Genomic DNA, 23,940 nt, shown 5'->3' with positions numbered 1-23,940 from the left:
ACAAGAACTTCTCTCGCGATTTTTCTGGTGGCCTACCTGGAAATCAGATGTTGAAAGATACGTTCAGGCTTGTCCCATTTGTGCCCAAGTCAAGATTCCCCGTACCAGACCTGCAGGATTACTACAGCCATTGCCTGTTCCACCAGCTCCCTGGCACACCATTTCTACTGACTTCATGTGTTTGCTCCCTCCATCAGCAGGAAACAGGTTAATCATGGTCACTGTTGATTCCTTTACTAAGATGGCTCACTTTACTGCCCTGAAAAGATTACCTACGTCCCAAGAACTAAGCCAGATATTTATCTATCATATTTTCCGTCTCCATGGACTTCCACATACCATTGTCTCTGACAGAGGACCTCAGTACATTTCCCGGTTTTGGAAATATTTTTGTAGGACACTAAATATCAATATAGCACTGTCATCGGGTTTCCATCCTCCGACCAATGGACAGACCGAGCGTCTGAACCAAGGATTAGAGCAATACCTTCGTTGTTTTTGTAATTCTACCCAGAGCAACTGGAACACTTATCTCCCTATTGCTGAATTCTCCTACAATAATACTGTCCATAGTGCCTCCAAGGTCACTCCTTTTTTCTGTTCTTATGGCTATCTGTAGGAGGCTGGACTGGCTTGTAGTGAGTACCAATGGGTACTTGCACCTTGCACCAGGCCCAGTTATCCCTTATTAGTGTATAGGGTGTCTAGCAGCATAGGCTGATAGATAATGGTAGCTTAGCAGAGCAGCTTAGGCTGAACTAGGAGACGAGTGAAGCTCCTACAGTACCACTTAGTGTCATATGCACAATATCATAAGAAAACACAATACACAGTTATACTAAAAATAAAGGTACTTTATTTTTATGACAATATGCCAAAGTATCTCAGAGTGTACCCTCAGTGAGAGGATAGGAAATATACACAAGATATATATACACAATACCAAAATATGCAGTAATAGTCTGAGAAAACAGTGCAAACAATGTATAGTTACAATAGGATGCAATGGGGACACATAGGGATAGGGGCAACACAAACCATATACTCCAAAAGTGGAATGCGAACCACGAATGGACCCCAAACCTATGTGACCTTGTAGAGGGTCGATGGGACTATTAGAAAATAGTAAGGGTTAGAAAAATAGCCCACCCCAAGACCCTGAAAAGTGAGTGCAAAGTGCACTAAAGTTCCCCGAAGGACAAAGAAGTCGTGATAGGGGAATAATGCAGGAAAGACACAAACCAACAATGCAACAACGATGGATTTACAATCTAGGGTACCTGTGGAACAAGGGGACCAAGTCCAAAAGTCACAAGCAAGTCGGAGATGGGCAGATGCCCAGGAAATGCCAGCTGCGGGTGCAAAGAAGCTGCTACTGGACTGTAGAAGCTTAGGTTCCTGCAGGAACGACAAGGGCTAGAGACTTCCCCTTTGGAGGACGGATCCCTCACGCCGTGGAGAGTCGTGCAGAAGTGTTTTCCCGCCGAAAGACCGCCAACAAGCCTTGCTAGCTGCAAATCGTGCGGTAAGCGTTTTTGGATGCTGCTGTGGCCCAGGAGGGACCAGGATGTCGCAAATTGCGTCAGGAGAGAGAGGGGACGTCGAGCAAGACAAGGAGCCCTCTCAGCAGCAGGTAGCACCCGGAGAAGTGCCAGAAACAGGCACTACGAGGATGCGTGAAACGGTGCTCACCCGAAGTCGCACAAAGAAGTCCCACGTCGCCGGAGAACAACTTAGGAGGTCGTGCAATGCAGGTTAGAGTGCCGTGGACCCAGGCTGGACTGTGCACAAAGGATTTCCGCCGGAAGTGCACAGAGGCCGGAGTAGCTGCAAAAGTCGCGGTTCCCAGCAATGCAGTCTGGCGTGGGGAGGCAAGGACTTACCTCCACCAAACTTGGACTGAAGAGTCACTGGACTGTGGGAGTCACTTGGACAGAGTTGCTGGATTCGAGGGACCTCGTTCGTCGTGCTGAGAGGAGACCCAAGGGACCGGTAATGCAGCTTTTTGGTGCCTGCGGTTGCAGGGGGAAGATTCCGTCGACCCACGGGAGATTTCTTCGGAGCTTCTAGTGCAGAGAGGAGGCAGACTACCCCCACAGCATGCACCACCAGGAAAACAGTCGAGAAGGCGGCAGGATCAGCGTTACAGAGTTGCAGTAGTCGTCTTTGCTACTATGTTGCAGTTTTGCAGGCTTCCAGCGCGGTCAGCAGTCGATTCCTTGGCAGAAGGTGAAGAGAGAGATGCAGAGGAACTCGGATGAGCTCTTGCATTCCTTATCTAAAATTTCCCCAGAGACAGAGACCCTAAATAGCCAGAAAAGAGGGTTTGGCTACCTAGGAGAGAGGAAAGGCTAGCAACACCTGAAGGAGCCTATCAGGAGGAGTCTCTGACGTCACCTGGTGGCACTGGCCACTCAGAGCAGTCCAGTGTGCCAGCACCACCTCTGTTTCCAAGATGGCAGAGGTCTGGAGCACACTGGAGGAGCTCTGGACACCTTCCAGGGGAGGTGCAGGTCAGGGGAGTGGTCACTCCCCTTTCCTTTGTCCAGTTTCGCACCAGAGCAGGGCTAAGGGGTCCCTGAACCGGTGTAGACTGGCTTATGCAGAAATGGGCACCAAATGTGCCCATGAAAGCATTTCCAGAGGCTGGGGGAGGCTACTCCTCCCCTGCCTTCACACCATTTTCCAAAGGGAGAGGGTGTAACATCCTCTCTCAGAGGAAGTCCTTTGTTCTGCCATCCAGGGCCAGGCCTGGCTGGACCCCAGGAGGGCAGAAGCCTGTCTGAGGGGTTGGCAGCAGCAGCAGCTGCAGTGAAACCCCAGGAAAGGCAGTTTGGCAGTACCAGGGTCTGTGCTACAGACCACTGGGATCATGGGATTGTGCCAACTATGCCAGGATGGCATAGAGGGGGCAATTCCATGATCATAGACATGTTACATGGCCATATTCGGAGTTACCATTGTGAAGCTACATATAGGTAGTGACCTATATGTAGTGCACGCGTGTAATGGTGTCCCCGCACTCACAAAGTCCGGGGAATTGGCCCTGAACAATGTGGGGGCACCTTGGCTAGTGCCAGGGTGCCCTCACACTAAGTAACTTTGCACCTAACCTTTACCAGGTAAAGATTAGACATGTAGGTGACTTATAAGTTACTTAAGTGCAGTGTAAAATGGCTGTGAAATAACGTGGACGTTATTTCACTCAGGCTGCAGTGGCAGGCCTGTGTAAGAATTGTCAGAGCTCCCTATGGGTGGCAAAAGAAATGCTGCAGCCCATAGGGATCTCCTGGAACCCCAATACCCTGGGTACCACAGTACCATATACTAGGGAATTATAAGGGTGTTCCAGTAAGCCAATGTAAATTGGTAAAATTGGTCACTAGCCTGTTAGTGACAATTTGACAGAAATTAGAGAGCATAACCACTGAGGTTCTGGTTAGCAGAGCCTCAGTGAGACAGTTAGGCATCACACAGGGAACACATACCTATAGGTCACAAACTTATGAGCACTGGGGTCCTGACTAGCAGGGTCCCAGTGACACATAACAAACATACTGAAAACATATGGTTTTCACTATGAGCACTGGGCCCTGGCTAGCAGGGTACCAGTGAGACAGTGAAAACACCCTGACATACACTCACAAACAGGCCAAAAGTGGGGGTAATAAGGCTAGAAAGAGGCTACTTTCTCACACTATCATCCTACTTCTTTTCCTACTTCTCCTCAGTCTACCTCTCCTCTGCCTGCGGTTACTTCCCTTTCCAGACGACTTCTACAAATCCATAGACTAATTCGATCCAATTTGTTGAACACCAAGAGATATATGAAGAAAATAGCAGACAAGAAACGTAGGAACATTCCAGACTATCACCTTCAGGATAAAGTCTGGCTTTCATCCAAATTCTTGCCCTTACGCCTTTCTCAGAATAAGTTCACACCCCGCTACTACGGGCCTTTCCGTATCCTTCAGCTGATTAATCCTGTCACTGTCCGTCTTCACTTGCCTCGTACATGGAAAATTCATCCGGTCTTTCATGTTTCCCAGCTCAAACCTTATGTACCTGACCCTTACTCTCGTCCGTTTCCTTGTCCTCCTCCTGTATTAGTGGATGATGTACCTGAATATGAGGTACAAGAAATTTGTGACTCTCGTATTTTTCACAAACTTCTTCAGTATCTGATTCATTGGAAGGGTTATCCTCTCAGTGAATGCTCTTGGGAAGATGCATCTTCTGTTCACGCACCTCTTCTGATTCGTCGTTTTCACCGCTTATTTCCACACAAACCTGGGCCTTCGGGGGGGGACCTACTGTCGCGCCGTGTACTGCAGCGCGAGCCGAACATTCGGCTCGGGCCGCACAACACGTCTACAGGACGCGGCGCGCCCCCAGTCTGCTGTGTACCTTGCGAGGCCCCAGATTGGGCATGGGGCCTCGCTCTGTTTATGTGCACCGCGTTTTTCGTGCCTCCTGACCCCTCTTACCTGTTCCTTCCTTTTCTGTTCTTTTCTTCTTTTTCTGGGACATCTGGTTGTACCTTCCTTTATGTTTTTTCCCCTTTCCCATGTTACCTTTTTCTTCCCAGCATTCCTTGTTCCCTATTCTCTATGGTTCCTAGTCTATTCTATTCTATGTACTTTTCCCTATCTAAGATGGTGTCCTTTAACTTCCTGTTGGTCGTTTCCTGTTTAGTGGTATTTAAGGGATGTGTTTTCTTTCTTTCCTTGCGCTGCAACACTTTCTGTTTTGATGGTGTCTTCGCTCCTGATTCTTAGCCTATGGGTTCTGGATCTCGTCAATTCTGTGTATTACTTATATTTTGCCTCTGTTGATTCCTGTTCTTTTGTTCCTGTTTCAGGAATCTATCTGTTTGGAGGTTTTTTCCCCTTTTCAGGGTTTTTTTCCCTCTGGTGCTATTTCTGAAGGGCACGGTCTGTTCTTGGCGTTTCCATTGCCTACAGCACCGTGGCTAACAGAAAGAGTCGCCCCTTTCTGGGCCAAAGCCGAACATTCAAGACCCACGCCACTCGATCTGCGGATTCCAGGCGTAAGCGGCACGTGAGTCGTGACACATTCTGGACACTGTGCCTATCCTCCTGAGCAGTAAGTCCAGGATGTTCAGGCAATGATAATGATGTTTCAGCCTCAATCCTGGATTTCGGTGAGACAGACTGCAGACTGTTGGGCCTCATGGCCTCATGCATCCTGATAGAGACACATGCCCATTGGCATATGTGGGCTCTACAGTGAGACCTGAAGTTTCAGTGGGCACAGCATCAGGTGAACCTCGCCGACATGGTCCAGATCTTGGGGGGAACTGCAAAAGACCTGCAGTAGTGGCTGACGATCCACATTTGGGCCATCAGCAGACTGCTCTCCCTTCCCCAACCAGAACTGACCATTTTGACAGATGTGCTATTCTTGGTCTGGTGTGTCCATCTGGGAGAGCTCGAGATCTAAGTACTCTGGTCTCCGGCAGAGTCCAGGCTCCACATTAACCTGCTGGAGCTTCAGGCAATCCAACTGGCATAGAAAGTCCTTCTTCCCTCCTTAAGGGCAAGGCTGATGCCAGTGTTTATGGATAACACCATCACCATGTGGTAGTACAACAAATGGGGCAAGGTGGGGGTCGTAGACCCTTTGTCAAGATGCCCTGTGTCTCTGGACATGCTGGAACATCAGAGCATTTCCCTGGTGGTTCAACACATGACAGGCTCTCTGAATGCCAGGGCAGATGAACTTGGTCATTGATGCCTAGTGGACTGCGCATTCCTTATCCATTTGGAGGTGGTGCAAGGTCTCTTTCAAGAGTAGAGAGACCCCGGCTAGATCTATTTGCCAAAGCAGAGAATGTGCAATGTCAACAGTTCTGCACAGTGAGTTTCCAAGGCTCCTTTTCGTCTGGAGTGGAGCTGCAGCTTCTTTTACACCTTTCCACTAATGATACTCCTTCCCAGAGTTCTCAATCAGATAAAGAATAACCCGGCCAAGTCATTCTTGCGGCTCCATATTGGGCACAGAAAGTCTGGTATTCTGAGCTATTGAGAATGAGAATCCGTCCTCCAAACAGGCTGCCTGTTCGGGAGGATCTTCTGATGCAGCAACAGGGGTGGGCTCTGCATCTGAATCTGTACATCCTCTGCCTTCATGTGTGGACATTGAGCAGAAACAGATGACAGCTTTCGACCTTCCTCCTGAAGTATGTGACGTTCTCTGGCAGGCAGGCATCCCTCCACTAAAATGGTATACGCAAGCTGTTGGAGCAAATGTATGGAATGGTGTGCATCCAAGGACATTAACACTCTCTCTGCAACCCTCTCTCAAGTCTTATTTGTTCTGTTTTTGGCCCAGTAGCGCTCTAATAATCTTCACACCCTATGAAGTCAGTTCTGCTTAATAAAAGGACCACCTAACACTCCTCTGAGTCATTCTAGATAAGCAATGTTTCAGTCTACTACAGCATGCGTGTTATCACTGGTCCAGGCCTTGGAGGCCTAGCCGTATGCACCCAGACCAACATCTCAGGAGAGAGAGTGTCAGTCCTTCAGTCAAATTTCTTTATAGTGCCATAAAAGTACAAATTCATTAAACACAGAATTAAAAAGTTAAAACACAGTACATTAAATATGGAGCAGTATTAGCAAAACATGTCCCACGTAACCAAAATACAAAACCAATTACAGATAGGTATGTCAAAGTTCCCATAATAATACCTAAAAACAATAACAATATCATAATCAAATTAAAATCTTATACTATGGTGCCTTGAATTCATATACGACTGCTTCCACCAGTTTGTATCGTTTTCTAATCGCAATAGCCAATATAAAAAAATAATTAAAACAGAGTAACAAATTTGAATTGATGGCAGTTTTTGAACATACATCAGTGGATCTTTATAGGAGATAATTCGTAATTGTCGTAAAAAAGGCAATATTAAAGTATGTCTGGTAGCGGAATAAAGGAACAAAATAGAAGAAAGTGACACGTGCTTTGCTTAGAAAAATTATCACCGGGAAGCACTTTTTGCCATGTACTTTGCTTTGGAAAGGCCACTCTAAAATGTATCAAATTTAGTCTAAATAAGACAAGAAGGGAATATGATGAAGAGCTCAGGAACCAAGTTAAGTAGGGTTCCATCAGAATCATAGTTGAAATCTGGACATAGGGATCAAAGGTTTTCAAATTCAGGGCCCCCTGTAGTCTCAAATTCGAAATATACTCAATATATCATGTTTTGACCAGTTCCTTAGCCTTTGAAGGCATGGACTCTGGATGAGTAAACATATTCTCCATGCCTAAATTCCAGAATGAGGTTTGCAAATATGTGAACCACTGGATTCTATTAAAATTGGCCAGTTGGATACAGTTGGTCATGCAATCTTGTACCAGGCTAGCCGCAGGATTTGATCAAACTTTCAACCACAGTAAAAGGGGGGCAACACCAAACAAGTCCTCAATATGCCATAATCCCAGTTCTTCATAACAGATGATATATGCGACATTTGTGGGTACCAGCAATAGTCTATGCACAAATGTATTCTCAACACGTTGAAGACAGCCTACTTTGGTCTGGCCCCACAAGCCCGCCCCATAAATAGCTGCTGATACACATTTTGAAGTATAAAGCCTAACAATCTATGGCCTAGTTTACGAGCGAAGCAAAATATCGCTTCCAGATTTCTCACCATTTGTTTGGTCTTAATAGAAAGGTGGGAATTCTATAGCATGGAGGAGCCACGTGCAAGCCTAAGTAACAGAAATCGTTAACTTTGTTTATAGTATTTCCTCCCATGGTAAATAGTTTGGATCTTGTATTTTGGCGTCCACAAGTCATAGCATACGTCTTCATAAAATTTACTTTCAGATCATGTATGAAAATTTAAAAAAGGTCCAATAGGCTTTGAAGACCGTTGACTGTATGGGCAATTAAAACCACATCATCAGCATACAGAAGGACCGGGAGCTGTCTCAGTCCCATTCTGGGGAAAGCCTTTCCGTTTTTTAACTTAAAAAACCATAAAGACCGTTTATGTATAACAAGAATAAAAACGGTGCTAAAATACAGCCCTGTCTAACACCTCTCCTGGAGGGAAAAGGGGAAGACCTCTCACCATGCAAACCATACTGCACTGAAACCGTTAGATCAGTGTATAAACATTTAAATAACTCTAAAAGATTCCCATCAACCCCCAAGGATTCCATAATTTGCCAGAGCTTCACTCTGTTCACCAGGTCTAAGGCCCTTGGTAAATCAATAAAAGCCAGGTGAATAGATTCTTTCTTGGCAGTGACATATTTGCTAAGGATGAGATGCAGGTTTAACGCTTGTTCCACTGTACCTTAACCAGGTCTGAAGCCATATTGAAGTGGGGAGAGGATCTTCACCTCCGCTGCCCATTCTTCCAACCAGGTCAGAATCACACTCCCCAATATCTTAGCGGTGGAATCTATAAGAGAAATTGGCCTGTAGCAAGTTGGGTCTTGCCTGTTACCCTTTTTAAAAATAGGGATGATAATGGCCAATTTCCAAGAGTGGGGAGTATTACTCTTTACTACACTTCTTAGTACATTTGTAACTAGAGGGCCCCAAAGATCTGGCATAGACTTAAAAAGATCAACAGGGACCCCATCCGGGCCAGGTGCTTTCCCTGGTCTCGAGTGATTTGACGTCACTCTATCCTCTATAGGGGTGCACCACACGTGAAGCTTCCGGATTACATAGTGGCATATTAAAATCTCCAGCCCACATAATAATAAACTTGTCATCCTGGAGCTTATCAAAATAATCCAGAAAGTCTGTTATCGCCTAAAAACTTCCCTTTAAACGGTGACGTGGGATGTTGTTATAAAGATTTATTCACAATAAACTCTTACTCCCCTCAATCAGCAATAAAACAACCATGAAGTATGATGAGGACCAGATTAAAGATGCCTCCATTTTGGGGAGTTGTAATGAGACGTGAACCAAAAGACCCCCACTTGCCCTTCCCGCTAGGGAGGGAGTTGCTGGTTGATATACAGAATAGTAACCATCCAAATGAAAGGGGTCCATTGACCAGGTCTCCTGCAAACAAATACATCGTATGTAGATATAAATTCTAACCACACTAAGTTTTTTGCCTTAGACCGAAGCCCTGCAATTTTCCAGCAGAGTAATGTTAGCGATTTAAACACTGACCCTACCGCCATTTCCTCATCAATGCTAGCAGTTAACAAGGCATAAGAGGGGGATGTCTGACTCGTCAAGCCCATACTGTAGTAAAGAAATATCAAGCCCAATACCCTCCGCTGATCCCTCCAGGACGCCTCCTGAGGACCTGTCCTTGTCCACATGTCAATCATTCTCATCTAGAGGAATCGGATCCTGTTGGCGGCTAAAAAAATAATTATTTGGCCGTGCTTGTGTTATAGCCAACCCTGCATTGTAATTGCGTTGAGCTAGTTTAGTGCTAACAGGTAAGAGGGTTGTGTCGTAAAAATGACTAAGTGGGTAAATTTGAATCCCTTCTTCCTTCCTGGCACAATAAAACAGGTCAGCCAACAAGCAATTTACTAGGCAAGGATTGGCAAAGTTAATCACAACGCAGTCACCCTCATATACTTTCTTTGAAGAACCAACAGATTTCACTCTGCGTGCCATAAGAATCTTATCATTTAAATCTCCTTGATATCTAGTTTTAGACCTTAACCAATGAGCACACTTCCTCATTAATGCCTGGGTGTCTTCATTGTGACAAGGATCTAAAGGGGGCACATTTGCTAAAACCAAAACATATGGCATGCAATCAGGTGGAAGTTGCAATGGCTCTTCTCTGGTAGAAATGGAATTAATGTGAGGAGCAGATGAGCAACCTGAGTGGGATCCCTTTCTAGACTCCAAAAGAGGATTAAGCTCCATAAGTGGGGGTCCGTGTCCGGCTAATGGCTGTGCCAAAGGTGAATCATGATCATTAAGTGGAAGATTATACAATACTTCTCCTTTTTCGGGCACAGCCTCCTCCATATAAAGATTGCCCATATTAGTTGGTCTTAATGCTGATTGAGAGATCATCCTAATCATATTAGTATGAAAGTGTTCCTATTTTTTAGTTATCAGGGTAACAAGTTTCTCCTCCAAGGCTGCACAGAATGGTTTAAGTATAAAAGCATTTGTATATGTAACATCATCCCGTAAAACTTCCTTCTCTCTATTATCGATTATAGGAATATCCGGTGACATATCAGGGCTGCCAAATGACAAACAGGGTCTTCCAGATGTAAGTAAGATTTCCTCTTAGCCCCTAAATCACCTTTAGCGTTTTTAGAGCGGCCTCCCACTTTTCTCTTTTTCAGTGGTGGAGGAGTCATGGAGGGACAATGGGTATTGGGTTCTTTATATTCGGTTAGGGCTTGCATACAAGGAACTTCCATACCAGGCTGACATATACTGATAGTAGAGACTCTCGAAGGGCCCTGTGACCCTTGATTAGACTTGACAAAAACGGTGGGCTCAAGGGGTAGTCTCTGTGTGAATTTGTGAACATCCTCCATTTTTTCTTCAACCTGCACTAGTTCAGTTTCTATGGCCCCAATAACAGATGACAGGTAACTAGAAATTGATGGTTGGGTTAGAGGGCCCTGGGCACCCTCCCCCTTTTGTATACTTATTTTCCTTTTGCCCATTGCAGGTGATGATTCGCACACCCGAAAAAAACAGTATAAAACTGGGCAGATTCTCCTATCTCTACGGTAAAAGGCAGATTAGGGCGACCCAGGTGCTGAACAAACAAAAAGAGTTGTTGTGGCACTGACCAGAATCTACCAGGCACTATCTTTGTACTACTTGTTTTTACCTTGGACTTTAGGGACTTGTTCCGCTCGTGCTGCTAGCCTCTCGTCTCCCTGATTAACAGTTCTCAGGGGGGTGGCCTAGCCCAGCCTCCTCTGGTCGCTGATGGGCAAAGGACGGGCCTGCCTTTGGCCTGCACGCGTCCTGCAGCACGGGGAATCCAGTAGCGCTTTGAGCGTGCAGTGTTTCCTGGCCCCGCCCCCTGTGCTTCTTCACGAATTCTGGGGCTCAGAGTCCCCTCGCTGGCGGCTATGTGTCCCCAGCGCGGTGAATCCAGTAACGCTTTGTGTGTGGTGTTTCCTGGCCCCGCCCCCCTGGGCTTCTTCGCGAATTCTGGGGCTCGGAGTCCCCTCACTGGCGGCTGGCAGCTCTGGCGCTCTGTGGCCCCCAGCGCAGGGAATCCAGTAGCACTTTGAGCGCGCTGTGTCGTCCGTCCCCCCGTGCTTCTTTGCGAATTCTGGGGCTCGGAGTCCCCTGGCTGGCAGCTCTGTGTCCCACGGCACGGGGAATCCAGTAGCGCTTTGAGCGCGTGGTATTTCCTGGCCCCGCCCCCTGAGCTTCTTCGCAAATTCTGGGGCTCGGAGTTCCCTCGCTGGTGGTTGGCAGCTTTAGGTCCTCTATGGAGATAGAGTGATTCCATGTCTGGGCCTTCTTCGAGAGTCTGATATCAAAATGTGGTAGTTGCAGAACATCTTGCCGCACAGTTGAAGGGGCATTAAATCAAAAAAATTCAGCAGTTACAGTTAGAGTTATTTCAAGTTACTATAACTCGCAACCTAAGGTAACTATAACTCGAGCCATCGCCATGAACTTCTAATTTCCCCAGATATTTCAGCACTCATGACAACTTTTAGAACGTCACTAAAAATAATCAATGAAACATTAGAAGTTAAATTATTGTAGAAAAAATTGTGGGTGGCGGGGCGCGAGTCATAGTTACCTTAGTCCGTGAGTTATAGTTACTTGAAATAACTCTAACTATACCTCCTGAATTGCTCAGGTTTTGTGCACATAAATTCAGAACCTGAATATAACGTTTGCTTTCTTGAGTGAATTGCTAAGGTTTTTTTAATTCTATTTCCTAAGTGTAACCTTTGTTTTTTGCAGTGAAAAACAATAATACATGTATATATGTTCGAAATACACTTTCCCTTGTCACTCTTAGCTGTAACCATGTTCCTTTAGGAAAGAATGCTGCGACCACCTCTCTTCTTATGCTTTAATCCATTTATTGTAACAGTGACAGCAACATCAGATGAACGTGGTTGCAACTAAGAGTGACTGAGGGAAAGCGTTTCAAGGTTACAGGTTGCCCACTGTGATCCGCTGTGTTGTGGCTGCAAGCAGTATGCGAAACGGAAATAGTTGCATAATTTATGCATCACTCTTACCCTGAAAGGGTTTTACCTTAAGATATGTACACACATATATGTACATGTAACCATCACATGAATGTGTATCTGAATATGTAACTGTTGCTGTGTGCGTATATATGTGTGTGTATCAATATTCCTACGTATGTGTGTGTGTGTATATATATATATATATATATATATATATATAATTCCTGTGTGTGAGTCCATATATATTTAAAAAATGTATGATTTAGAAAGTACATGTGTATGCAGTACTTGAGATTATGCATTATATAGTAATTATATATATCGGGAACAAAATGATAAAAAAACCTATATATAAACACATAACTATGTATAATGTGTGTATACATATAGGTAAATATTCGGGAGTGCATGTCTATTGATATGTGTATTTAAATTGTCAAAAACCCTTCCATCTCTGCCTTTTCCTGCATTCCCTCTCACTGCAAACTTTTCTAACCACTATGGACTCCCAAACATGCTTTCTAAACTCTTCACTCTGTCTATCCTATTCATCCAATAACGCATGTCTACCACTCCCAATAATGCCTCACATCGTCCCTTTTACTAATGCACTTCATTTAATCTATCCCTATTCAAAATTATAGAGTAAAATAATGAGATCTGAAGAGCTCAAATTTAAGACATTAATACAAGGAAAGGGTAGCGCATGTTCCCGATCTACTACCTATTTAACTCTAACCCGGGTTTCCAGAATAGCCTTCTACTCGTCGCAAATAACTTCAGCACCTTGTCCATCGACAGTAAGCGCGATATAGAAAAAAATTACAATTGCAATTTATTAATTAGCTTTCCGGGATGTTGCAGTTTTATTCATTCTTTTGACTCTTCGATCCATTGGGCAGTTAGCACCACACACATTTTCATAAAAGCACATTAAAAACATACGTAACTGTGTGAGTTTTTATGAGAACAGGGAAACCATTTCTCTTCTTAAACGTGACAGCAATAGTGTATTGCCTTCCCAGTGACCGTTGTCAGAATCTAGTTTTTTTTTTTTTTTTTGGTGCAACATTCTTGCAGTCAGGAAGCTTATGGTCTTTTAGTGCCACCTGCAGGGACATTTTGGTACTAAGCAAATTCTCTGTCAAACTCAAGGAAGCGATGGAAAAAACGATCTCACGTTAAATATAAACTTTGTAGTCCGTCATCTATCTGCCCGCGAGTCCACAGATTCGTTTATCTAATGTGTTACACAACAAAATGGAGACAAAAGCTGAAGTTCATGTGGCAGATGCCTGCCACCATAGATGTACTCTTATGTGGCTTTACAGCCAGAACTGCTACCTGGGAACATGGAAACGTAGTTTCGAGTCTCATCATCCTGAGATTCTGGGTAAATCACTTAAGTTTTCCAGGGCCTATAAAAATGAACGTGACCTTGTGTAATGGCACTTATTATCATGGTGCTCATGTAAAGCGCTCCAATACCTTTTGGTCTAGTTCTGCTATATAAAAACAGCAGAGAAACTGACAGAGGTCAAAACAGCCTTAAGGTAACTAAAGACAAATAGGTACCATTTAGTGGCTTATTTGTAAAAAGTGAAACTAGAAAACTTGGATAAACCATGGCTTCCCAGTTTGAATTGTGAAATCTTAAAAATATATTTTATTTCACAAGATCTTATATTTTCATTATGTCAAATGAAAGCACTTTCAAATGTGCGAGTTTAAAATGCTAGTTGTACAAACAACATTGTTTTTGATTTAATAGACCATAATGTTGCTCTATCTTGCCACGTACAGGGTTTACATGACAACGGTCTTGCCTCTTAGTTCACCAATGGTCCAGGTTTAGAACCTGTTACTTTTAGTAAGCATTTCTCAGTCTGCTATAGTGTGACGAATTGTCAAAGCATCCACCTTTTAAAGAAATACACTTAAAAAAAAAAAATTGAAGCAACTGTGATGTTTCTTGTATAATGTACACAGCAAACATTTTAAAGGACTCGGCTCGTGGCCAGGTTCTAAGATCCTAGCCAGACACTTGGCTCTGCTCTGGCTTGTCTCTCCTTTCTAAGATGGCCACTCATCCCTGTCTAGAATTGGCATGTGCAATGTGACTCCGAGCACTGGTGATCCCTGGCTCTGTCCATAGCTGCATCTGGAACAGAGGTGAACTTACTTTACCCTTGATGGCATCACTACCCACCCCTCTGCCAATCAGACTGAAGACAGGACCCATATTTTCAGACTGTTAAGGGTTAGAGTCTAGTTACATTGAGCTTGAGTGTGGCTCAGCCTTATTGTTGATCTAGGGCAGCAGTTCTTACCCTGTTGCCTGCGGATCTGTGGGATGCACAACACCTAATAAAGGAGGTCCACAACTGTTTAGGAATTTAAGTAATATTAGCTGAATAATAAAATATACATAAATAAAGAGGCAAAATGTAAAATTGAAAATGTCATATTTTAAAATGTTCTGTAAACGTGAAGGAATTTGAAATTGAGTGTTAAAAAATAAGTTATCTGCATGGACGATGGTTAGCCTCAGTTGAAGCGAGAAAAGAGAGTATACTTAAAGGAGCAAAAAAGACAAAGCGGTGTCGTAGAGTCGAGCATATTACATCATCTTCTAGAATTAAAAAACAAACCTAGAAAAACTCCACTCTTCCTCTTAAAAATAACATTTAAACTTTTCTATATATGTGTCTTAAATAAAATACTTAATGGTGTGTTTTAATGTATCCTTATTCTGTATTTCGAAGTATTATTTTGATGTTCAAATTATATAAATTAATTAGACCGGGTCCCTGACTTCCATTAATGACTCAGTGGAAGTCGCAGGATTCCAGTAATGATCCTGTGGTGGTTCACATAAGTCAAAAGGATAAGAACCAATTATTGAGGTCATCAGTGATTCAGGAAAATTGTGGTTCTAGTTTTAGCAGTGGCTCAGTAGTAGCAGTGGTTCGGAAATATCAGTGACTAAGTATTACCATTGGCTCAGTGAGAATTGTGGTCTAATACCACCAGCAGCTCAGTATCAGTGTTGGTCTGGTATCATCAATGGCTCAGTAATATAGTTGGTCTGTTATTTTCAGTGGCTCACTGTTACCAGTGACACTGTACCAGCGTTGGTCTAGTATCACCTGTGGCTCAGTACCATTGTTGGTTTGGCACAGCCAGAGGCTCAGTATCTTTGTTGGTCGGTTACCAGGAATGCCTCAGTATGAATGTCAGTCTTGTGCCCCCATGGGTCAGTATCATTGTTGGTCTAGTTTCATCAGTGGGTTAGTGTCATTGCTGGTCTAGTATTATCAGTTTTTCAATATTACCAACGATTCAGTAATATCACTGACTCAGTTTTATCAATAGATCTTGTCCACCAGCCCCTCAGTTTTATCAATGACTTGGTATCCCTAGTAGCTCGTTGTCAGTAGTTAGAAGAGTGGGAAGCCTGGAGAGCAAAAACTGAACTGCTACATAAGGCAGGAACTGCTGAGGCAGTGATAGAGAAACCTGCGAATGGAAGGGAGATCAGTTTCTCTCCATGGGTTGCAATATTTTAGCTGTAATTTGCAAATAGAAATACATTCCCACCTAGCCTATATACTTCTTACTGGACATTAAGCCGCAGAAAACACTGACCGACCAATATTCACGATACATTTTATTTCATTTATTGTGATTTGTTTTTTAACAATTTATATATTCTATTACTTTTACAATGTACAAAACATCATTCAGTATTTGTTTTGATAAAACCATACTATAAAACTTTACAAAACCCACATCTATCTCTCAGTTAAACCTAACACTTAAAATCACACACATTCAACCACAGATCCCTCCTCCCCAGCAATCTTCTTAAGAACACAGCAAGGAGATCATTATTTTTCTAGTCTTCCGTTGTTGTGTCTTAACTAGGGGGCTCAAGTAACCGTTAATGAACTCTTCGGTGGCATAGACAACTGATAACCACCTTCGTAAGGACCTAACTTCCGATGTCCTTTTCTTTACAATATGCAAATGGGGTTTGTCAGGCTTCCCATACACTCTTGCCATTGTATATTACATAAATACTCCAATAGTAGATATCTCAAAGATTCAGGAAAGAGATGCAAAATATTTTCCATGTATAATAAGTGCGGCAAAATGAAGTCGGTGCAAGGAGGAATTTATGCAGACAACGGGAAGGAAAGCATTAAGCCATTGAGGCTTCAAGAAACAGATGCGAAAGATTCTCTGCAAATAATAAATGCAGCAAAATAAAGATTTAAGTGATTGAGAACTGGAACAAGTAGGCAGCTCAATCTACAGAATGTGTCGTTCTTAAAGGCGGTGAAAAATATCACTTTTTGCTTTGTGAACTCCTACTTAAAGGAATCTGAAGACATCTACTATTTGATTATAGGGTGTAGGCTTGCTCGTTTCCTCAAAAGCATCACGGTGAAACATCTCTAGGATTCTGCCTCCTGGGACATCGGGAGTCCTACTAGCCACCCAGCGTGCCCCTTGTAGCAATGTGAAGAACTCTTAATAAATGGATAGCTGCATTGCACACAGTCGTAGGGTATCACACACTCCTTGAATTTAATTCTTGCCTGGTAAATAAATAAAAAAAATAAGTGTGACAATATGAGGAAAACAACATATCACTAACCCACATGCACTTGGTTTGTTAGCCAGTACACTTACAAGCGCTATAGCTACCACTCTTTCACCTTACGCTACCTACTTCTGCTTCATTTTTGCCTGGGTGGGAAAAGGGAGGCTTGAACCAGCTAAAATCATTGCTTACTTTTTGTAAAGATGCCAATGAGCATGCAAGCGTGTTACTGACTGCCGAACAGCAAAGCTGCTAAATCTTAATTTTCTGATTCCACCACATGCCTCAACAACCAACAAGTTCTATATCAAAATCTCACTTTTCTACTTTATTTTTCACCATTGCTTTTTCCCTTCAAGACTGTTTTCCGATCCTTCTCTCCCTGCTTCCATCTCCCTTTTCTGTCTTTCTCACTTTTGCTCTGGGGCAGTCTGGTGATGAGAAATAAGCCCTGATTCACTACAATGAGTGGAGGCTCATACCCCTTGCAAGTATTGACACAAATTCAGCATTGGCCAAAATACAAGCCATCGTGATCTTACATTCTCTCCTGCTTCAGCCCCACTTTATAACGTGCTCCAAGAATTGGGATAAACTTTGTGCTTTTCTGTGCACAGGCACTAGCATGAATGATTAAGGAATTGTTTGTCTTGTCACGTGCTGTTTTTTAGATTAAGAAAAGATAAACAGTGTGACCGACTTGGTGAAGATTCCATTCTAATGCAACATTATAATTCTGTGATCAAACTCCAAGGGTACCCGCAGCCTCGAACACTGCGCACAAAGGTGTGAGATGTGCTGTTATCAGGCCAGAGTGAGCTTGGTTGATAAGAGACACCATATGTTATTTGACCCCAAAGCCATCACAGGAAGTGGTATCACATGACCTTTGAGCCACTCTAATTCTAAGATGGGATGTCACAACCTTGAACTCAGATGATACCACAGAAATTGACACCACTTAAGTACCATACAATATGCGCAAGACTAATAAAAAGACACAGTTTACAAATGCAGCTAATTAAGTATTTTAATATTTTCACCTATATATTTATCTATTTAGGTATGTATATTAATATATAGCGCAGATATTACCCAAAGTTGCTAGAGCAGTTTACAGTAGAAATATTTAGTTACATGGAAATGGCATGTGGTTCAAACGTGCCAAATCCTACCAAAAATAATTACAAAGCTCAAAAATTACCAAATGGTAGGTCATTAGAGAAAAACAAAATATACAAGCGGTATGTACAGCAGTGAAATGTAAGCTCCTGATGAGACGGAGATAGTGTAGATGTCTCCCGTCAAGATTGATTTGCAATGTGTTAGCTAAATTATTGTTAAAGGAGAATGGCTTTAAGGTCCATTTTGAAAGTTACCAGCAAGGTGGTTGTGGGTAGATTTGGGGGTAATCGGTTCCAGATTCTGGTTGTGTTACTCTTGAAGAATTGTGCTAGTAGTCGTTACTTTTTAAAGGACAGGGGTTCTAGCAGCATTGCCTTGGCATTTTGCAAAGGTCTAGAGCCATCTGATAACTTGAGTTTGTCCACAACGTAACTCCGAATGGATGTGTGTAGAGCATAATGGATGATGCAAGCAGTCTTGTATTAGTCCTGACTTCAACTGGCAACTAGCAGAGAGTGACCATCATAGGTGTATTGTGGTCATTCCTTTTGGCCCCATAGACCACTGTGCTACCGTGTGTAAGAGTGCTTTCAGAGGGGTGAGATGGGTTTTGGGGAGACCAAGAGAGAGTTACAAAAATCGATTCTGGAGACCACCAGTGTATGAGCAAGACCTCTTAATTCTTACAGCGACCTAGTTACAGAGATTCACTACAAAGCAAGGAGATACCAAATGGCAACTCTCCACATTGGAATGCCTCACTCTGGACCTACGTGCTCAACACAATTCTCCTTTCAGAACAAAATGCAATTTACCAACCACCAGGTGGTAAAACTGCCTTTGTTGAGGAATGCATGGAACTTATAACTGACCAAAACCCCCAAATGATCCTTCCGGCAGACTTAAGTCTTCACTGGGGCACCACAGAAGACTCTAGTAAACCACTTCACCTTCACTCTCTTCAACAACGATCTGATCCAACACAACCTAAAACCAACACATACAAAAGGCTCCATATTAGACCTGGTAATTTCCAAGAAGACCTGTTCTCAGTGAATGATCCCATCGTTGTAGACTGGTCTGATCATTCCCTTATTACCCTCATCTTCCGACTCTCATATAGGGTGATAATGGGCCGGCTAAAAAGAGCAACTACTTGATTTCAAGACACCAGGAACATGGACACCCATATGCTTAGCAACACTACTCAGAAGTTACTACCTTCCATCTTGTACCTTTGAAGGTCTTTTTGATCTACTTGTTGATATAGTTCCATCCTACAGCAAAAGGAAACAACCTTAAACATGAGCACCATTGTCAAAATACTCTCATGGGAGGAAAGGAAAGCCTTAAGAATCTTTGAGAAGAAATGAAGGCAGTTGCCCTCCACCACTAACCTCTCTTTGAAATCACAGGGCCATGTACAAAACACAATTTGTTTGGTAGAAAACTGCCCACTTTTGATCACTCCTCAACTTGGCCAAGAAGCAACCAAAGCAACTCTTTGATCTGGTCAAACCTGCCTACATACCCTCCAGAGTCTATGCCCTATTGTCGTGAAAATAAAACCCTGAATCCACTTTGTAGAACCAGTACTGGGTAACACTTTCAAAGACCTTTATTCTCACATGCTGCACTACTGGACAAAACTTGTGAATCTCTCTCTCCGCCAAGGAATGTTTCCTTACTGGCTCAAACTGGATACGCCCCCACCCAACACCCTTTCCTGAAAAAAACCTCTGTAGATGCTAACGACCTCAACAACTATCACCCGATCTCCAACCTGCCTTTCCTTCCAAAAATCATGGAACAATGTGTAGTGGAGCAACTCGCCCAACACATCAAAAACAATGAACACGAATCTGGTCTCCAGCACTTCTACAAGTCGTTGATGATGCACTTCGAATCATAGACTCACAAAAATTCCTGCTTCCTCTCTATTTATCATGAGCCTTAATCATGGTTAACCACCACACAGTGCTAGACACACTCAAAAAGTATTTGGTCGCTGATGGTGTGGTACTTAAATGGTTTGCTTCATTCGTCATGGGCAGGGCGCAAAGGATGAAAATTAATGACTATCTCTCTAAACCAATAGCGGTTGAGCAGGGGATTCCCCAGCGGTCTATCCTGGCCCCAGCTGTATTCAGTTTATACATTGAGTCACTTGGAGTCCTCCTTAAGAAGGCAGGGATCTTCCATCGTCAATATGCAAATGACACACCACTGTATCTAACGGTCTCCTCACCAAATGACATCTCACAACTCATCACCCTAAACTGTGTTCATGACTAAATGACCATCACCTAAAACAAAACCCTTTTAAAACTGAATTCCTCCTCATCTCCCTCTTTAAAAATCAACATTTCTGCTGCAATCCTTGATAGACACAGATAATATCCTTAACAGTAAACCCACCATTTTCGACACTGCCAAATCTCTAGAGTCATCCTAAACAAAAGTCTTACCCAACATTCTTAAATCAGCACCATGGCCAAAAACGTGCACTACCAACTGTATCGTCTATGGAGAATCCACCTCTACATTCCAAAGCAAGATCTGAATGAAGCGGACCTTTGATAAAGCTTGACACCTAGTTTGGTGTATGAGGGCTTGCCTAACATTTTTTAAGTATGTTGATCCTTCTTTGAACACATAAATAGAATAGACCAGACATCCCATGGATACAGATAATTTCTTTGGGTACTCCCATCATTCGGTCAGGATCTTCATAACTTATCAAAAAATTGTGCCATGGAACATAAAAATAAAATACTTTAAATGGATCATAAAAATGAAGTTGCACGTACAGCAAAAACTCAAGACAGCTAAAATATATGTGTGTGGGACTTGTTGAATTAGTAGTAGCTTGTGTATTCCAGGACAAATGGAGAGAATGACAAAGATGGATGCATGTGGTTGCTATTCTCCAATTTGCACTGCAAATGGTTCAAATATTGTATCACCTCCAAACTCCACCTTCCTGTGCTATGCTATTTTTGTGAATGCTATTTCATGACATTATTATGCATCTAGTGATGTCTCAGTACTGCATGTGGATGCTCTGCATCTGCCATTCTTCAGTGTCCCATCTCTGCTAGGCCATTCATTCCGAAAGGCGTTACCCCACTTTGACCATGATGTCCTAACGTTGATTCTCTCTAAAATCTTTGGTTACTGGAAGCATGCAATTGCACTCTTCTCCACAATCTGTTCCACTTTGTTACTGCATCATTTTATCCATCTTTCCCTTATGTCTACTACAGTGGGTCACCTTGCTATGCCATGTTATTTTTGTGGTTACCTAATAAATTTGCTTGGCTTCATTACTAAGCTGCAGAACAGGAGGCCTTTCACTTTCCCCTCTTGAATGGAAGTGCTTGTACCTACTTCAACCAATTGTTGCACTGGCTTGAACATTGACCTGTATTAGATTGTAATTCACTTACATACTGTATTCTGTTTTACTGTGAAGATTGTATGAGTATACTGTTTTGTCATTATCAGAGGGTAATAATAATAAATGATCCTTTCTCTAGATGTTTATAATCCAAATATGTTAACACTTGATGATTCTTCTTTCTCCAGGTTGGGATCCAGCTGAAGTCCCCCATTTACCAAACCCCCACTCTGTGTTCCCTCCGCCATTCCGACGTAAATTTCCTGAGAAGGACTCCATGGTTGAGAGGCCAAAGACACTAGAGTTTGCGCCTCGGCCAAGGCCTTCTGCCAATAAGCCCAAGCTAGATCGCTGGAAGTTTGTGTCATTTGGCAAAACACAGAGTACTTCCCCTAGCAGCAGCTGTGAGACATCATCAAGCAGCACCAATGAGGATAAGTTGGCCATGCCTGCCCTTCACAAAGCAGATCAAGTTGTCGTACAGGCGACCTTGCTGGATATAGACATGGAGGGCCAGAGTCAGGACTGCACAGTTGCACTCTGTGGTGCAGGTCAGCCACCTCTGCGAGACCCTTCGTATGACGTTGATACTGATGTCTCCTACTGACCCTAGACTTGAGGGCATGCTTAACCTGTTAAGCTGAAGAAGAAGAGGTGCTGCGGTTTCTACATAGAATGCAGTGTCTTGTGTCCCCACGTGGTATATTTGTGAATGTATTCTCATATTCTAAAGTATTACTCTGTGGAGTTCTCTTGGAAAGTCTCCTCAGAGTCGGTTTACATGTGGAATCATAAAAGGTGAACAACAATTGTGTTTTTTTAAGAATCTAGCTTCGTAGTGTCGCCATCTAAGTAAGAAAGACTTGAGGGCACCAGTGTAGAGGTGCATGAGAATCCATATGTCAAACGAGGGCTAGCAATAAGCTGTGAAACAAATATGCCTATCTTAGGGGCATCAATAATAGCTCTTGGAGCACTGTCATTTTAGGATCAGGGCTAAAAGTAAAAAGGCACTCACCAACTATTATCCCAGAAACTGCAATCCCTCTATAGAGCACTTTTCTCATAGAAACAGGGATCACTAGCGTTCTTGTAGTAATTTCAGCTGCAGTTTGTGGAGCAAAACGAATATAAAAATGGAAAAGCCATAATGCCTGCAGATTTTGATGAACCCAAGCAAGCGAGTAGACAGCTACCCATCTAGTAGCTAGGAGAGTGGCAATAATCTGTGAAACACTTTTAGTCTTAAACAAGGGCATCCCTAATACCCTACAATGTGTATCATTATTAATCAGGAAACCTTGTATTGAACTTTTAATCTTGACGATAGGAAGTTCTTATGAAGATAAAACCACTTCAAACCACAAACTGGGACATTGGCCCAAATCCATAGATCAGGCAGTAAATAATAAATTTATTTTTCATCACCAAGAAACAGGTTTCAAAACAAGACCTTTGTAGGCTACTAGGTATTTGTATAATTCAAGGTGGGGGGACTGTCCAAGCTACATAGGGTCATTTAAAATGGAGATGCCTGTAATAACCCATTTATGACGTTTAATCAAGAAATATGGGCATTAATATTAACGTGTAAGCTATCAATAACCTAAGAACTGAGAGGTTAATAAAGCTTTTGGGCCCTTATTAATCTAGAAACCATACAAGATGATCTACCTTATCCACAGCATCAACAGAGTCCATGGTGTTAGTCCTACCTCTAGAACATAATTCTTCTCATAATAGACATCCTATGCTCAATACCAATTACAGTAGAGTTCTGATACTTCCCTATGAAATGGATCACTAATAATCTTGTTAAAAAGCATCAGTGTTCACCTGTGAATCACTCATTGAAAGGAAACAGACCATACAAGCTAATGTGCTTTTGAGTTAATAGTAAGGAATGCCACGATTATTTTATGCAACACAAAATATCTGGAAAAAATCACATCAGGTTTACGGTACAGAGCACTCCTCAGCTAGAACAGACACATCAATATTCAGTTATGAAGAACTACTGTCAAGACACAGCAATGGAATGTCAATATTAACTCAAAAACGCTGATCATTTACAAGCAGTGGCATAGACAATCAATGTGCCTTTATGGAGAGCTAGTCTAGACAGAGATGTTCATATCAACCTCTGAAAACCTACTCATCCTATCTACAGAGCAGTACTCTTCTTGAACTGGGCCGTGAATGTTAATCTTTGGAACTCTAACCATCTAAACACAGGGATAAATACATTAGTCTTCACATCTCTAGACATTAAGGAACACTGATAGTAACCTCATTTTTGGATACCTTCTCATCTCGAAAGAGAGATTTTAATACTCATTTTTAGAACTGTTTAATCTAGAAGTCAGGGTGTCACAGTACTTTTAGAACACTATTGTTTAGAAATGGATATCTCCATTAATTAACTTTTGAACCGCTGCCTATCTAATGTCAGAGCGCACTGCTAATTAAAACCACCACGTCAAACTAAGTTCAAGAGAGCTAATAATCTTGAAATAGGAACATTGTCAATGCCTTTTGAAGCACTACAAATCATGAAACAGGGATCGCTATATTCTATGAAGCAATACTAATGTAGATTCTCACTTCGATGTTAATGGATCAACCACTA

General features: G+C 42.7%; 1 protein-coding gene across 2 annotated transcripts in view; it reads left to right on the top strand.

The window, feature by feature from the left end:
* The window catches only part of MAP3K10 (mitogen-activated protein kinase kinase kinase 10), a 244,245-nt gene that overhangs the window by 219,272 nt on the left and 1,033 nt on the right, over positions 1-23,940 (top strand). For both annotated transcript variants that reach the window (XM_069207241.1, XM_069207240.1), the window contains exon 10: positions 21,500-23,940. This exon is cut by the window's right edge and continues 1,033 nt beyond it. In XM_069207241.1, coding sequence (XP_069063342.1) covers positions 21,500-21,918 — 419 coding nt within the window. In that variant the 3' untranslated portion in view covers positions 21,919-23,940. The remainder of the gene's footprint in view (positions 1-21,499) is intronic.

Source organism: Pleurodeles waltl, chromosome 9 (genome assembly GCF_031143425.1).
Source record: "Pleurodeles waltl isolate 20211129_DDA chromosome 9, aPleWal1.hap1.20221129, whole genome shotgun sequence".
Classification (NCBI taxonomy): domain Eukaryota; kingdom Metazoa; phylum Chordata; class Amphibia; order Caudata; family Salamandridae; genus Pleurodeles; species Pleurodeles waltl.
This window is presented reverse-complemented; position numbering and strand designations above follow the sequence as displayed.